The sequence below is a fragment of the Amblyraja radiata genome, chromosome 19 (genome assembly GCF_010909765.2).
Source record: "Amblyraja radiata isolate CabotCenter1 chromosome 19, sAmbRad1.1.pri, whole genome shotgun sequence".
Lineage (NCBI taxonomy): Eukaryota > Metazoa > Chordata > Chondrichthyes > Rajiformes > Rajidae > Amblyraja > Amblyraja radiata.
The window spans coordinates 29,017,908-29,035,062 of NC_045974.1; the positions used below are offsets into that span (position 1 = coordinate 29,017,908).

The 17,155-nt window shown below is 44.1% G+C and overlaps 1 protein-coding gene across 1 annotated transcript in view; it reads left to right on the plus strand.

The window, feature by feature from the left end:
* The first annotated feature begins 8,307 nt into the window (after positions 1-8,307).
* Positions 8,308-17,155, plus strand: part of nell2 (neural EGFL like 2) — a 257,810-nt gene continuing 248,962 nt past the window's right edge. The window contains exons 1-2 of the mRNA XM_033038138.1: positions 8,308-8,723; positions 9,815-9,943. Of these exons, the coding sequence (XP_032894029.1) occupies positions 8,672-8,723; positions 9,815-9,943 (181 nt within the window). The 5' untranslated portion in view covers positions 8,308-8,671. The remainder of the gene's footprint in view (positions 8,724-9,814; positions 9,944-17,155) is intronic.

Here is a 17,155-nt window from a genome sequence, read left to right on the forward strand (position 1 = left end):
AGTGCATGGCTCTCTGACACAAGTGAGTAGGTGGACCATTGTCTGTACCTCTCCACAGTTGCACTTGTCAGAGTTCGAGAGACGCCACTTCTTCAGGTTGAGTCCACGATGTCCCACTCCAGTGCGGAGGCAGTTTAGGGCTTTCCAGTTAGTACAAGGCAGGTGGTGGCCTTGTGCCATCTGGTGTTTGGTTTTGGTGCCTGGTACGGTTGGCTCTAGTTCCATGAAACTGTTCCAACTCTTCAGGCATTTCTTACATTATTTATTAGCTGACTATTAGCTGCCCATCTAAATGATAACACTAGCTGAACTGTTATAATTTTCAGGTAAATTCTTTATAATTTTTCCAGCGTTCATGTTGCATTATTAAAAAGTTATGCACCAGATGGTTTAGGTTTTTCCAGCTCTTTATCCAGAACTGCCGCCGCGACGTCAACCGCCTCAACTTCTCCACTCCCCTGTCTCACTCTAATCTTTCCCCCGCTGAACGCACTGCCATTGAATCACTCCGCAAAAACCCAGATTGGGTCATCAAACCAGCCGACAAGGGAGGTGCCGTGGTAGTCTGGCGCGTCGATCTCTATAAAGCTGAGGCCACGCGCCAACTCTCGGACACCTCCTCCTACTTACCCTTGGACCATGACCCCACTGACGAGCACCAGGCCACCATTTCTAGCACCATCACCGACTTCATCAATTCCCACGCCCTGCCCGACCAAGCTTCCAACCTCATCGTTCCCCAGCCCCGCACGGCCCGTTTTTACCTTCTCCCCAAAATCCACAAACCCGGTTCTCCCGGCAGACCCATTGTCTCTGCGTGTTCGTGCCCCACCGAACTCATCTCCACATACCTTGACTCCATCCTATCCCCCTTGGTCAAATCTTTCCCCACCTATGTTCTAGACACCTCAGACACTCTCCGCCGCCTCCACGCATTCCACTCTCTGGGCCCTCACCCCCTCATCTTCACCATGGATGTCCGGTCACTCTACACCTCCATCCCCCACCAGGATGGCCTCGGAGCCCTCCGGTTCTTCCTCGACCAGAGGAGCAACCTATACCCAGCCACTGACACTCTCCTCCGCTTAGCGGAGTTGGTCCTCACCCTCAACAACTTCACATTTGACTCCTCCCATTTCCTCCAAACACAAGGCGTAGCTATGGGCACACGCATGGGCCCCAGCTACGCCTGCCTCTTTGTCGGGTACGTCGAACAATCCTTGTTCGAGACGTACCAGGGCCCCATCCCCGACCTCTACCTCCGTTACATTGACGACTGCTTTGGGGCCACCTCCTGCACCTACACACAACTGACTGACTTCATCCACTTCACCACCAACTTCCATCCGGCACTCCAATACACCTGGACGATTTCCGACACTTCCCTACCATTCCTTGACCTCACCATCTCCATCGCAGGGGACAGACTCCTGACCGACATACATTACAAACCCACTGACTCACATGGCTATCTGGACTACACGTCTTCCCACCCTGCCCCCTCTAAAGACTCCATCCCCTACTCCCAATTCCTCCGCCTACGCCGCATCTGTTCCCAGGATGAGACATTCCACACCAGGGCATCGGAAATGTCCTCGTTCTTCAGGGAACGGGGATTCCCCTCCGCCACCATAGATGAGGCTCACACCAGGGTCTCATCCATACCCCGTAACACTGCTCTCTCTCCCCATCCCCGCACTCGCAACAAGGGCAGAGTCCCTCTGGTCCTCACCTTTCACCCCATTAGCCGCCAAATACAACGCATAATCCTCCGCCATTTCCGCCACCTCCAACGTGACCCCACCACTCGCCACATCTTCCCATCTCCCCCCATGTCTGCCTTCCGCAAAGACCGCTCCCTCCGCAACTCCCTCGTCAATTCTTCCCTTCCCTCCCGCACCACCCCCTCCCCGGGCACTTTCCGTTGCAACCGCAAGAAATGCAACACCTGTCCCTTCACCTCCCCCCTCGACTCCATTCAAGGACCCAAGCAGTCGTTCCAGGTGCGACAAAGGTTCACCTGTATCTCCTCCAACCTCATCTACTGCATCCGCTGCTCTAGATGTCAGCTGATTTACATCGGGGAGACCAAGCGTAGGTTGGGCGATCGTTTCGCCGAACACCTCCGCTCAGTCCGCAAAAACCTACCTGAACTCCCGGTGGCTCAGCACTTCAACTCCCCCTCCCATTCCCAATCCGACCTCTCTGTCCTGGGTCTCCTCCATTGCCAGAGTGAGCAACAGCGGAAATTGGAGGAACAGCACCTCATATTCCGTCTGGGGACCTTGCGTCCTTATGGCATTAACATTGAATTCTCCCAATTTTGCTAGCCCTTGCTGTCTCCTCCCCTTCCTTAACCCTCTAGCTGTCTCCTCCCACCCTCCCATCCGCCCGCCCTCGGGCTCCTCCCCTTTTCCTTCTTTCTCCCACCCCCCATCAGTCTGAAGAAGGGTTTCGGCCCGAAACGTCGCCTATTTCCTTCGCTCCATAGATGCTGCTGCACCCGCTGAGTTTCCCCAGCAATTTTGTGTACCTTAGGTTTATTACTGTTATGTGTACTGAGGTACAGTGAAAAGCTTTGTTTTGCATGCTATCCGAAAAGATCGCACATAGAAACATAGAAAACATGGAAAATAGGTGCAGGAGTAGGCCATTCGGCCCTTCGAGCCTGCACCGCCATTCAATATGAACATACCATTCATAAATACAATCAAGTCAAACTCCAATACAATAGGTAGAGCAAAGGGGAAGATACAGAGTACAGAATATAGTTCTCAGCACTGTTGTGCATCAGTTCCATAGACAAAGTCTAATGTACACAACCGGGTGGAGGTCAATTGGAGGTCCCCTAGCTAATGGAAGAAACATTCAGAAGCTGTTTCTGTGTCTGGTAGTGCTTGTTTTCAAGCTTCTGTACCTGTTGCTGGATGGGAGCAGAGAGCAAGGAATGAACGGGGTGGGACTAGCCTTTGATTATGTTGGCTGCTCTTTTGAGGCAGCGTGAAGTGTAGATGTAGTCAATGGTGGAAGTCTGGTCTGTGTGACGGACTGGGTACATCCACAACTCTGAAATTTCTTGCAGTTTTGGGCAGAGCTGGTTCCAAATCAAGCTGTGATGCAACCTGACACTAGGCTTGTCACGGTACATCTGTAGAGGTTTGTAAGGGTCATTGGACACATGTTGAATTTCCTCAGTCAGTGGGTTGGAGGAGAATTTGGGGGTATCAATGGAAATGTGAGTGGGAATAGGTGAATAGGAAATAAGTTGGGGATGGGACAGGGGTAATGCAGAGACCTGATGAGCCAAATAGTGTCTGTCTATGTTGCAAATCATATGAGAAAATAATTAATAAATGTTACACTCCGAAGATGGAGTTAAGGGTCTGTCCCACTAATGCAACTTTTCAGCGACTGTCTTCGCCTTCAAGCTCGAGGGCACTAGCCTGAAAAACCTCGAGCTCGATTGACCATCTGCGATGAAACCGCGACTGTCTGCACACACACACACACACACAAACAAACACATTGCGAAGGCGGGGGCCAGGGAAAGCTGGGGAGCGCTGTCTGAAATTCACACCCGCGATGAACAGGAAGGTAAAAGACGGCTGGCACAGTCACGGTAATTCCTTTGGAGAGCGCGGAGTTGGTGGGGGGGGGGGGGGGAGAAGGGGAGGAGAAGGAGTGGAGACCCTTTTAAGAAGCCAGACAACTTTTAATAAAGTTTAGCGGGCATTTAACATTACCGGTCGGTTTTCCTTGGTTCTGAAAGCTCCAATGAGCCAATTAAAATGCCCGGTCAGCAAAGGAGATTGCCTACGGCTACCTCGACTGCCTAGCGAACCCACTCCACTGCACTACGAGTTCAAAAGAACCATGCCGACCAATTTTTACTCACAGAAAATTTTTCAGCACGCTGAAAAATGTTCCTTGACCAAACTGAGGCTGCGAGTATGCGGGAACTTCCCTCGAACATGAAGGAGAGTTCCAGTGACCTCCTAGGACCTCCTAGGACCACCTGGCAACCATGCTGCGAGTTTGAGTCGAGCACAAACTCTTCTAAACTCGCAAATTAGGTCGGCGCAGTGGGACAGCCCGTTAATGCTGCCTGAAAATACAGTAACTACTACTCATTCTGGATCTGAACTTGTGACAGGCTTAGAATGGCTATGTGTTAATCAGTCAGGTATTGTCAACTCTGCTTTAGATTTCTGATTACCTTCCTGCCTCAGTCATTCAATCTTTTGAAATGAATGCCACAATATCTATTCATTGCAGCCGTAGGTAGTTCATTAATCAAAGGAGCAACACCATGTACAGCGCATTCAGAAAATATTCAGACCCCTTCACTTTTTCACATTTTGTTATGTTATAGCCTTATTCTAAAATGGATTAAATTCTTTTTTTTTTATCATCAATCTACACACAGTACCCCATAATAAAAAAGTGAAAACAGGTGTTTAGAAATTTTTGCAAAGTAATTAAAAATAAATAACTGAAATATCACATATACATAAATATTCAGACCCTTTTCTCAGTACTTTGTTGAGGCATTTTTGGCAGTGATTACAGCCTCAAGTCTCCTTGGGTATGATGCTACAAGCTTGGCACACCTGTATTTGGTAATTTCTCCCATTCTTCTCCGCAGATCCTCTCAAGCTCTGTCAGGTTGGATGGGGAGCGTCGATGCACAGCTATTTTCAGGTCCCTCCAGCGATGTTCGATGTCCGATTCAAGTCCGAGCTCTGGCTGGGCCACTCAAGGACATTCACAGACTTGTCACAAAGCCGTCTGACTGTGTGCTTAGGATAATTGTCCTGTTGGAAGGTGAACCTCCGCCCCACTCTGAGGTCCTGAACGCTCTGGAGCAGGTTTTCATCAAGGATCTCTCTGTACTTTGCTCCGTTCATCTTTCCCTCGATCCTGACTTGTCTCCCAGTTCCTGCCACTGAAAAGCCCCCCCATAGCATGATGCTGCCACCACGATGCTTCACTGTAGGTATGGTATTGGCAGGTGATGAGCGGTGCCTGGTTTCCTCCAGATGTGGCACTTGGCATTCAGGCCCAGGAGTTCAATCTTCATTTCATCAGACAAGAGAATCTTCATTCTCATGCCTTTTGGAAAACACCAAGTGGACTGTCATGTGCCTTTTACTGAGGAGTGGCTTCCGTCTGGCCACACTACCATAAAGGCCTGATTGGTGGAGTGCTACAGATATAGTTGTCCTTCTGGAAGGTTAAACCATTTCCACAGAGGAACCCCGGAGCTCTGTCAGAGTGACCATCGGGTTCCTGGTCACCTCCCTGACCAAGGCCCTTCTCCCCAATTGCTCAGTTTGGCCGGGCGACTATGATAAGTCCTGGAGGTTCCAAAGTTCTTCCATTTAAGAATGACGGAGGCCTCTGTGCTCTTCGGGACCTGCAATGCTGCAGAAATTGTTTTATACCCATCCCCAGATCTGTGTCTCGACACAATCCTGTCTCGGAGGTCTACAGACAATTCCTTCATCTTCATGGCTTGGTTTTTGCTCTGACTTGCACTGTCAACTGTGGGACCTTATATAGACAGGTGTGTGCCTTTCCAAATCATGTCCAATTAATTTAATTTACCACTGGTGGCCCCCAATCAGTTGTCGAAACATCTCAAGGATAATCAATGGAAACAGGATGAACCTAAGCTTAATTTTGAGTGTCATAGCAAAGGGTCTGAATACTTACGTAAATGTGATATTTTAGTGGTCTGAGAAACGACTACTGGAGTTTCAACAGATCTTTATTCAAAAGTTCAAGTTGCAGCATACAGGCTTATCAGACACGTCTGCCCACAACGGTGGTCAGCGCTGAACTAACGTGCACAAGGGGAAAAACCGTGCGAAAACAACAGCCCCTCCTGAGTCACGTGACCGCGGCTTCCGAACGCCGGGTTCAATATCTGCGTGACAATATTTCAGTTATTTATTTTTCATTACTTTGCAAAAATTTCTAAACACCTGTTTTCGTTTCTTCATTCTGGGGTATTGTGTGTAGATTGATGAAAAAAAAAGAATTTAATCCATTTTAAAATAAGGCTGTAGCGTAACAAAATGTGGGAAAGGTGAAGGGGCCTGAATACTTTCTGAATGCACTGTGTGTGGAGTTGCACCACTAATCCAAGGTGAAACTTTTACCCATAAATTGAAGAGATTTGAAAATAGTTCAGGACTTGGGAGTTGGATTTGAATAAATTAGTATCAACCGCAAAAGAAAATGTTATTTAAAAGCAATATTCCTCCCAACCTTAACAATGTTTAGTAGAAGTTTTTTGTTTGTTTGTACTCTGGCATTGATCTAAGAGCAGTAACTTCTTCCGTTTCTTTCCTATACGATGTGGGAACAGACCCTTCAGCTGAAATTGCCCACACCGACCAAAATGTCCCACCTATACTAGTCCCACCTGCTTGCATTTTAACCCATATCCCTCTAAACCTGTCCTATCCATGTACCTGTCTCAATGTTTCTTAAACATTGTGATAGTACCTGCCTCAACTCCCTCCTCCAGCACCTCATTCCATACATGAACCGCCCTTTCTGTAAAAAAGTTACCCCCTCTTGCTTTTATTAAACCCCTCACCTTAAACCTATGTCTTCTGGTTCTTGATTCCCCATACTTTGGGCAAGAGACTCGGTACATCTATCCGATCAATTCATCTCATGGTGACTTAAATTAGACCTTACTCAAGGTGGGGACAGTTGAATTATGACTCTTATTTATAATCTGCAATTGTTACTTATGTAATCTAGTGCTCAGTTGGTTATATATAAGCATGGGTAAGATAAGTGGTGTTTTGGTGGCATGGTACAGAGAGAGTCAGACAGGTTGATTTAATCTTCTTATTGCAATGGAAAGTTGTTGATCTTAAATTAATGTCCACCTTGCCATCCTTGGACTAAGATTATTTTGCAAAACGTTAGTTATTTTATCAATATACAGTGTAACAAGGCTGCTTTTGAAATACTTATGTGTGGATATTGAATGATTATGTGTTGTAACTTGTTAAATAAAGAGCTCAGAGAATTAGATGGATAGTTCCATCAAATTGAGTGCACTGACATACTACGCCACCAAGTGGCATCATGTGATTTCCCATTCTTAGGGGCGAAGTGGCCTTGAAGACACAATACAACGTCTGGCATTTTGAGAGAGCCAGAGAGGAAGGGAATAAACAGAACTGAGTGATAAATAATGTTAGTTATGCTTTGGGCTGGGTGTGACATATGAAATGGTTGTAGGCCAGATACCCATCAACCATGGGGAGAAACATGGAAAGAATTTCAGTGGAAGGATCAAAATCGATTCCACAAAATGCAATAAAAAATGATTTTGTCTTTTCAAGTTTGCAAGAGTTATAGACCGCACATCTTATGTGAACACCTATTGGATTCGAAATGAATATAGATATGAATCATACACATTTGGGGAAATAATTCTCAGCTGTTATCACTAATGCCTACAGAAATACAAGGAATACGTTTTATCCAAAGTGAAGAGAACTATAATCTCAAGCCGTGTCCTTTTGCAATAAGAACCGTTTCAACAACATGGTACTTATTTTAAGAAATGCAAGCAAGGCCTTGCAAAATGCCCACTTTATCACGACTTTCAATGGCAAGCGAGATTGACACCGTAGACACTGTGTAGATTCATTTCGAAGTAAATCAAGTTCGCCCCCGGTTGCCTGCTGAGAGATATTTGCATTCATTGTACACGAAATAACGTGCAAGGCAACTTTCATTTACTTTTTTTCCCTCCGAGTTAGATTGCCTTTTGTTATTATGTTTCTGCTATAACTTATTTGCTGATGATAACTTACAGGCAGAATCCCCCCCCCCCCCCCCCCCCCCCCCACCCCCACCACCATGATGCAGGCAAAAAAAAAATCATAACCTATTGGAGCCACAGACATTAACGATCGTTTTTCGAAATGCTTTGCATTACAATGGGTGTGAGAAGAAAAGCTTGCATTTATATGGTGTTTTTAATGTTTCATTCTGAATTCCCAGAGCTTTTCACAGCAAATCCATTTGAAGGGTAGTTAGTCCCTGCCTGCTGTGAAACTGTGGCAGCTAATTTGAGCATCGGGGCGGATTAGGACCACTTAATGCACGGGAGCCGGATACATTTAGAAAGGTCCATCCTGCATTTGCTCGATAGAGGAGATTTTCGTTCCTGTAAGAAACCCACAAGGGGCTGTAAGTCGCCCTGAACTGCCAGTTGCGTGTGTGTGAGTGCGTGCGCGTTGCAAGAGGTGCAGAATCTCCAGATAACGCTGTGGGGGGGGGGGGAGGGGGGACGTCTCTCTTCAGTTTCCCGGACATTGAAACACACCCTCTCATCCTCCAGCGCTGCCACTGCCGCTACCAAAAGCCCCAGCTATCAAACTCTCTCTCCAGACCTCCCTCTCCGTATAGCTGGCGGTACTGTGGGACTGGCGGTACTGTGAAGCCAGGGCGAAGTATGTTCTGCAGCTTGGCGATGCTACTCACACTGTCTGTGTTTTGGGCTGTTTGATCTTCCGGACCGCGGGACCAGCAGATTTCATCCCGCTCTGTTCCACTTTTGAGCTGCCGTCACCGAAGTGAAAGCGCACGGATATTATGGACTAGGAGGGTTTGTTTTTTACCCCCCTTCTACACAATGGCATTCACGATCTTCAGCACAGTCCTTGCACTTGTTCACATCACACCAGGTAATGTCCTCAGTTTCCCCGCGGCTATCAAAAAATGTTACCAGTCTGTAAAGTGACAGGGGATTGGCATACATTGCATAAGCAAAAAGTCTTATCATCTTACCATCTGAACGCCTGTTGAGAGACAAGTTTTTTTTAAACATTGTATAGGTGGACAAGGGCTAATATTTTATTAATTACCTAGTTGGTTAAGACTATGATAAACGCGTTGGGTTGGTGGCGAGGCTTTGAGATTATATAGATAAACGAGGTATTTGACAATAAATAAATACTTTAACATTCTACGGGCGAAGAGGGGGATTTAATGTCAGGCAGGCGAGCAAGAGATGGAGCACAGTGTATGTACACAAGGTGTTTGGCGTCCGATAGCTGGACGAGCAGTTTTAGATCCCTATAGATTGTCACCAGTACGAGCACTGTATATAAAAATAGTGTTTCATATCCACGAGATAGACGCGAGGAATTAACGTCTCGGCTGTGGATCAATGTTTTAACACCCGACAGATCAGCGGCGATCTGAATACACTCTGTCTGAACCCGGTATAATATCATTTAAATGAAAGATGGATTTAATATCCCGTGGATTAATGCGAGGTTTAGCGTAGTCTAGAATGATATACAAGGGATCTGACATCCTGTAACAGAAGCCAAGGTTTAGCATTATGTGGATTCAACATTGCAGTAAGAAGGGTTTAACATCGTGTACTGTAGATAGATCAACCCACTTCTAACATCCCGCAAAAAGATTCAACCCAAGAACGATTTCAAACCAGAGCCATTCCCTAGTTAATCGCAGGTACTTTTGGGGAAACGCGTGCCACGTTAGAATATTGGCAGACAATCAATTTGAGTAGTTGACTGGAATATAATCCCGAGTTCAATGTAAATATATTAAAAATAAACGACTGTATATATTTTTTGAGCTGCGCTTGCTTTATTTCCCACCGCTCATTAGATCTTTGTACCACGTACATTTAATGCAAATACCGCGGATGGATTTAAGAGCAAGAATGGTGCGCTTTTAATTTGCACGCTTGTTTTTATCATTCGGTTCGGTGGTCGAAAGTCCAGTAACATCCGGTGGATATCAGTTTTAGGATTCGGTGTGGATCCAGCCCTGGAAATCGACCTCTTCTCTGCTTTGGAACTGGATGGGTCTACAGAGGGAATCGTACAAGTCCAGGGATACCACAATGGAAGCAGGGCGTTCTTATTCCGAGGTAACCCGGGCGCCAGCCCCTTTAACAAACCTTCCTTGGGCGAGAATCCAAACTGAAATGACATTATAGTTTAAACGACTGGTTCAGGAGAAGTGCGAACGCGGAAGGGAATGTGGGCGAATTGGGGACATGTTCGAGATTCGAACCCGGCACGGGGAAAGCACGTACAGGTTGAGATAGTCACTGGGTTTCGCTGTGCACCTGCCTGCATGTTAAACATGTTGTTTGCATGAAATTACAAAGTAGAACCCCCTGCATGGTTTGATAAGATGCTGTGTGAAACCTTACTTAACGCCAGATCAACACTTAAAAATAAGCTACTATCGGTATGTCATATGGTAAATCAAGCGACAGGAAGAGTTGATACACAGATAATCCCCTTTCTTTACCCGAATCACACAAAACATCCGCGGCAGTCGGTGAACATAAAGATATTTATGGCAAACAAAAAATAGATTTAAAATATTCTCTTAACTGAAACTAATGAACGAGGCGCGTTGATAAGACCTTCCTGGCAAATGTGTACATGTAAGTCCAGTACATATTCAAAAGATTTTAAGAGCGCGTTCATTCATTCTGCTCTGCTTGTGACTTAAACAAAATGGGATTGGGTACAATGATGGTATTTTTTTTTCTTAGAGGGCAGATGCTGGGTTTATTAATCATTTTATTGTAGCTTCGATGCTCAAAACAACTGAAACGTTATTGCTGTTTAGGATTTTACTGTGCACACATTGGCTGTTGTGTCAACATCAGGGAGATGGTTGCTCTTCAGATGTATTAGATTAGCCATAGGATGGCTTTTGAATGTCCCCAAGATGTAGCGGAACCAACACAAAGATCCTTCTTTAATAGAACAGGCACATCTAAGAGTATCCCACACAATCTTGATAAGCAAGAGATCCAAGCTAGGATTTGATTTTCATTGGGATTTTGAGCTGTGCAAGCCATTTTTGAACATAACATACTGATGGCTTACCAGTATTGAATTCTGTTTGATAATGACCCCGTGAAACACTCTTGATTGTTCACCATGTCCAAGGCATTATGTAAATGTAAGTCATTGTAAGGTAATGGACTTGCATTTTCAGCACAGATGTAATATCACAAAAACTAAACAAACAGTTAAACTGCACAATCATGCATTCAAGTTACTTGGAATACTGAATAAACATGTTTTTACTATAAATTACAAACAAATCCTCCTATTATCAGTTGTGCAAAGAAAATGATCATGGGCTCTTTTGAAAAGTCAGTTCTTTGAATGTGATTGTCGTTAGCAAAGCCTATATTAATTGCCCGATCCTAGTTGCTCTTGCAAAGATAGCAGGGCGCAACTGGGCCAGGTGGATGGAAAATCACAAGCTTGCAAATCTATAGGTCAACACTCCAAACCCAACAGCATTGATCCATTACAGAGGTCAACAAAGAGCCACTTAAACCAATCCAACCATCCCTCTCTTGGTGTGTAGCATTAAGAGGTGCCAGCACATCAACTATGGGTGATGGAAGGTGATCATGAGTGATGGGAGAAGTCTAGGGTTACAAATGGGGAAGGTAGTGATATTGTGGCAGCAATCATATGATGCACTGTCAGCTTTGGCTTGTGTAGATTTAAGGTGGGGTCTGGAAAGGTGCTCCTCCTGGCCATGTTGAAGCATGTTTATTTTAAACACAGAGTTTGCTTATTCTGGGATATACTGGCCCCTTTAAAGGCTAAATTGAGACATTTGTGGTGTATACATCAGATTAATGCAGATGTCAGGAGATAGACACTTTATTTGCTGCAGGTATTGATGGCAAATTTCTACTTATGGTCTATGGCTGCAAAGATTTCATACTCCTGGCTCCCATATTGAAGGCTCAGGAGGCAATTAAGCACTTGAAAACGGGTGCAGTAGTGAACATATATTAACCTATCATAAAATTAGTCACACTGGAATTATTAGAAGAAGGGTCTCGACCCGAAAAGTAACCAATTCCTTCTCGCCAGTGAGGCTGCCTGTTCCGCAAAGTTACTCTAGATTTTTGATTTGATTTGATTTGATTTGATTCAACTTTATTGTCATTGTCCATAGTACAAGTACTGAGACAACAAAATGCTTTTTTCCATACAGCAATACAAATTAAAAAAAAATAAAAGCACAGAACACGATAGTCGCTAACATAAACATCCCCACAGCGGTATCAAAGTTTCCCACTGTGAGGGAAGGCACCAAAGTTCTGTCAACCTCCTCGTTGATGTTCTTTGATGTTCACCCGTGATCGGGGCCACCCGAGCCCCCGCAGTCGCCACTACGGGCGTCCCGATGTTCAGGCCCCTCTCATGGAACTCCGACGTCGGTACGGAAGAACATCCTCAGTGGCCTGGACCTCCGAATCAGCCACTTCCTATCGGAGTCCGCTGCTCCCAAAGTCCACAGGCCGAGCTGGGTGGAGATTCAACGCTGGCGGCCCTCGGCAAAGGGTCCCTGGACTCTGCGATGTTGGTCAGCGCCACCCACGTTGGGAGCTCCGCAAACCACAGCTTTGCGATGTTGATGCAGCAGACCCAACACTCCGGAGCTTGAAATGGCGATCCCAGGTGAGGCATCGCCTGCTCCGTGATGTATCCAGCGCTGCACCACCGCTGCTGAATCTCTGGTCCGGTCCCCGGCAGGAAAGGCCGCGCCAATCCAGTTGGTAGGCCGCGAGGAGGGGGCCGAGGACGCGACTCGCATCCTCGCCAGGAAGTAACTGAAAACGGTTTCACCCCTTACCCTATCCTCCTCCCCCACATAAAATACTGAAAAAAAACATACTTCAAACAAACTAAAAATAAAAAAAACTTAGAAAAACAAACAGATTGTAGGCAGAGGCAGCCATCATGCAGCGCCCCCGGATGTAAAAACCAGTGTGCCTATCTTTGTGTTTAAACCAGCATCTGCAGTTCCGCCCTACACATACTTATTATTATTATTATTATTCAATTGATGTCAGTAGAGCTTATCAATATAGGAGCTTCTTAGAGTTTATCAAGGTCAATCAAGATTTTCTACATCATTAGAATCGATCATGTGGGGTAAAAACTGAGGGGTTCAGGCAGCATCTCAGAGAGAAACAGAGTTAATGTTTCAGGTCAATAACCTTTCATTAGTTCTTATAAAAACTCATTGATATCAATTGTTGACTCTGTTTCCCCCTCCAATGATGCTGCCCAACTAGCTGAATACATCCATAATTTTCTGTTTATATTTCAGAGTTTAAACATCTTTTCATGTACCATGTGGGATTCTGTCAAACAAAGAAAGGCAAAAAGATTTCTATAATTAAAACGTTATACTCTTTACACAAAATGCGCTTACTATACAATACGTTATTGTATGGATTAATACACCAGCCATTATTCACACAGCAATATCCTGCAGCAATCATTCACTAAATGATCAATTTGCGAGAAGGTTGTTGGTGTTTGCCAAGGGTATGTTGTCGATCAGGATATTTGAAATATATATTTGAGTAGGTTTAGTGATCGCTAAGTTTGACCAAAGAAGAGGGTGAATGTCAGTTCAGTTCAGTTTCAGTTTAGTCTAGTGTATTGTCACGTGTAGGGAGGTCCAGTGAAAAACTTTTTGTTGCGTGCTAACCAGTCAGCAGAAAGACAATACATGATTACAATCAATCCATTTACAGTGTATAGACACATGATCAGGGTATCTCTAATCTTATGTATTGTTTGACGGACTGTGCCATTTCCGAATGTAACACCTTTTTATTCTGCTGTCCTTGACCATGTGCTTGAGCCCTAGAATGTGGCTTGAAACTCTGGATGTAGAGGCGGGCATGACACTGACTGAACGAAAAGGACTAATGAATTGAAGAAACACATCCTAAAATTTACGGTTTATTTTGTCTCTTCTCCCTCCCTAGATTAATGGGTGGGGGGGCTGCTTTGAACAGAAAGTAATGCAATTACCACATGTCCCTAAATGATATTTTCACTTGTGCCAATATTTTCACTATTTGGTACATAAAGCTCTGAACAACATCTCAAGTATTTCTCAATTCCAGCAGCCAGCGATTAAAATTGACAGCTGGACTCTTCTGTTGCTTAAAATTGACAGCTGCTGTTTTGATGGCCAAGTATTGTTGAAAGCAATTTTCAAATTTCAATCTCACCTAATACTGAGCAAGCAGCCCACTCATCTGAAAGAGGTGTGGTGGTGTGCTTATTGCTTGCTTAAATATTTCCATCTTAAGTGGACCCAGCAACTCTTGTACTCCCAAGATAGTTTAGGCCATTGACAGCCTATTCTCGGCCTTGTCCTGAGATCACTTCAACCCAGGTCAACCTGCCAGAAGTCTAGCATGGGACAGTGTATATTCCACCTCGGTATGGCTCAAACTACTCATCTATATTTCTCATATGGCATGGAAGGGGTCTTTTTGGTCACTTTAATCAATACTTACTCTCAAAGCATTCCACGCTGATACAAGCAGGCACATTCCTCCTTCCCCTCATAAACCCACAACTTCTTATTTGTTTAATCAGTTTAGTCCAGTTTAGTTTACAGATACAGCATGGAATCAGGCCCTGTGGCCCATCGAGTCCATGCCAACCGTCAATCACCTATTTGCACAATTTTCTATGTTATCCCACTTTTGCATCCACTCCCTACCCACTGAGGGTGATTCACAGAGGCCAATTAACCTACAAATCTGCAGGTCTTTGGGATGTGGAAGGATGTCACAGAGAGAATGTGAAAACTTTGCACAGACAGCACCAGAGGTCTGGAACGAACCCTTGTCTTTGGCTCCGTGAGGCAGTGGCTCTACCAGTTGCACCACTGTACCATCCTTTCCTTCAACAGGACTCTTTGGCTGCTTTTGGATTGTTTGTTTCTTTATAATTATTATTTTGATGTTGGTTTATTATTGTCACGTGTACCAAGATAGAATGAAAAACTTTGTTTGCATGCTATTCAGTCAAATGATGCTATACATGAGTACAGTCAAACCATATGCATGTACAAAGGTAGTACAAAGAGAAAAATACTAGTGAAGAATATAGTGTTTCAACATTATAATGTTACAGTTACAGAGAAAACTTCAAGGTCCAACTTAAGGTAGGTTGGAAGTTCAGGACTACGCCCTAGTTGATGGGAGAACTGTTTAGTAGTCAGAAAATAGCAGTGAAGAAGCTGTTCCTGAATCCAATAGTATTTGCTTATAAGCTTTTGTATCTCTGCATGAAAAGAGAGGGGAGAAAAGGAAATGACCAGGTTGAAACTTGTCTTTGAATATGCTGGCTGCTTTCTTAAGGCACTGATTCAATGCTGGGGAGGTTGGTTGGTGCGATGGACTGAGCTAAATCCACAATTCTCTGCTGTTTGTTGTGGTCTTGGACAGAGCTGTTGCCAAACCAAGCTGTGATGCATCTCCATAGTACTATTTCTGCAGTGCATCTGTAGAAGTTGGTAAGAGTCATTGGAGACATGTTTAATTTTCTGGGTCTAAAGGAGTAGATACAGTGCTGTTCTTTTTCAGCCATGGCTTCAATATGTGTAGCTCAGGACAAACGTTTAGTGTCAGTACTGTTTAATTGTCATTTAATTAATTGTCTTTAATTGACAAATGTTTAGAGTCAGTACTGTTTAATTGTACTGAAATGGAACAATAAAATACTTACCTGCCACAGCATAACAGGTCTGTAAACACAGAACTTATTAGACAAATTGTTAGTGAAACTTGCTCTCAACCATCTCCGTTTCAGCACCATTGATGTTGATTGGGGTGTGTACTCCACCAGGCTTTCAGCCAAGCTCCTTCATTTTGCTAAGATTGTAAAAGTATTATTGTCTTGACAGCATGTTACCAAGCTCTCTATCTCCTCCCCATACTCCGTCTCATTATTAATATCCTATTATTAATAACTTCATAGTTAATGATCCTGCCCATTGCGGCAATGTCATCTGCAAACTTGTAAATGAAGTTAGAGTGGAATATAGTTACATGCTCTTGATTGTATAGTGAATAAATTGAAGGGGCTGAGAACGCATTCTGATGGGGCACCAGCGTTGAGATTTATTGTGGAGGATATTTTGGTACCTAACCACATGGATTGAGGTCTGTGGTTCAGAAAGTTAAAGATCCAGTAGCAGAGGGGCTCAGGAATTTGAAGGTGAATTTAATTGGGATTATGGTGTTGAAGGCAGAACTATAGTCAATAAATAGGAGTCTGATTATGGGATGTGCATGGACTTTAAAATGAAACATATGGCTTATGATTAGAATCAACTGTATGCAGCTACGGTGACATCAAGACACTGCCTCTGAAGCATATAAAACAAATTGATGGCTTCTGCTTGTCAAAATGATTAGTAGAAATGGCTTTTATTTATACCTATGTATAGGTTCTGCAAGAACGAAAAAGTATAATTCACTATAAAAGGCACTGAAGTATTTGATTAAGGTCTTGTACATATTACACCTTTCATGTTTCATCAAGAAAGCATTCAGGAGGTTTTGAATACTGGCTCAAAGACTTTTATGCTGAAATGAATGGTAAGAGATTGAACTCGATTTTTGTTAATGCCATGAATGTTAAATTATTCAAGTGTTGCACTGGCATTGTTTTTTTCTTATGCCAGTGCAAAATGTATTTAATATCCAATGAATTGAATCTTTCTTTGCCTGTACTTCACCATGTGAGATGGGGGGAAAAAAAAGATAGAATGCAGCTTTCTAAGTGCTTTCCGAATAAAGCCACAATCTTCTTTCAAGGGAATAAAGTCACGTGAGCTGCAATGTGTTGGAGCATCTTGATAATGCCAGCCTTCTGCTGCCTGGCCTTTAGTGCTCATTTGGTTCCAGGGAAAGGGATCTTATAATTTTCAGCTTGCCGGTGAGCGCGCTGGAAGCTATTCCAATAAAGCAAACTTTGACAGATGCTAATGATTTACCAGCTGAAGAAGGGCGCTTGATGCTGCTTTACTAAACATTAATTGGAATGTAGAATGATGCATCTTAGAGGGAGGGCATTTGGCCCATCATGCATGTGCTGGCTATTCAAACTGTCCAATTGTTTCCCTCTCATTCTTCTTCACAGCCCTATAAATTTTACAACATATAGATAATACCCTTTTGAAAATTATTATTGAATCGCCTTCTGATCAGCTTTCACGTCATAACAACTAATTATAACATGACAACTCTTTGTACAGAGACTTAAAA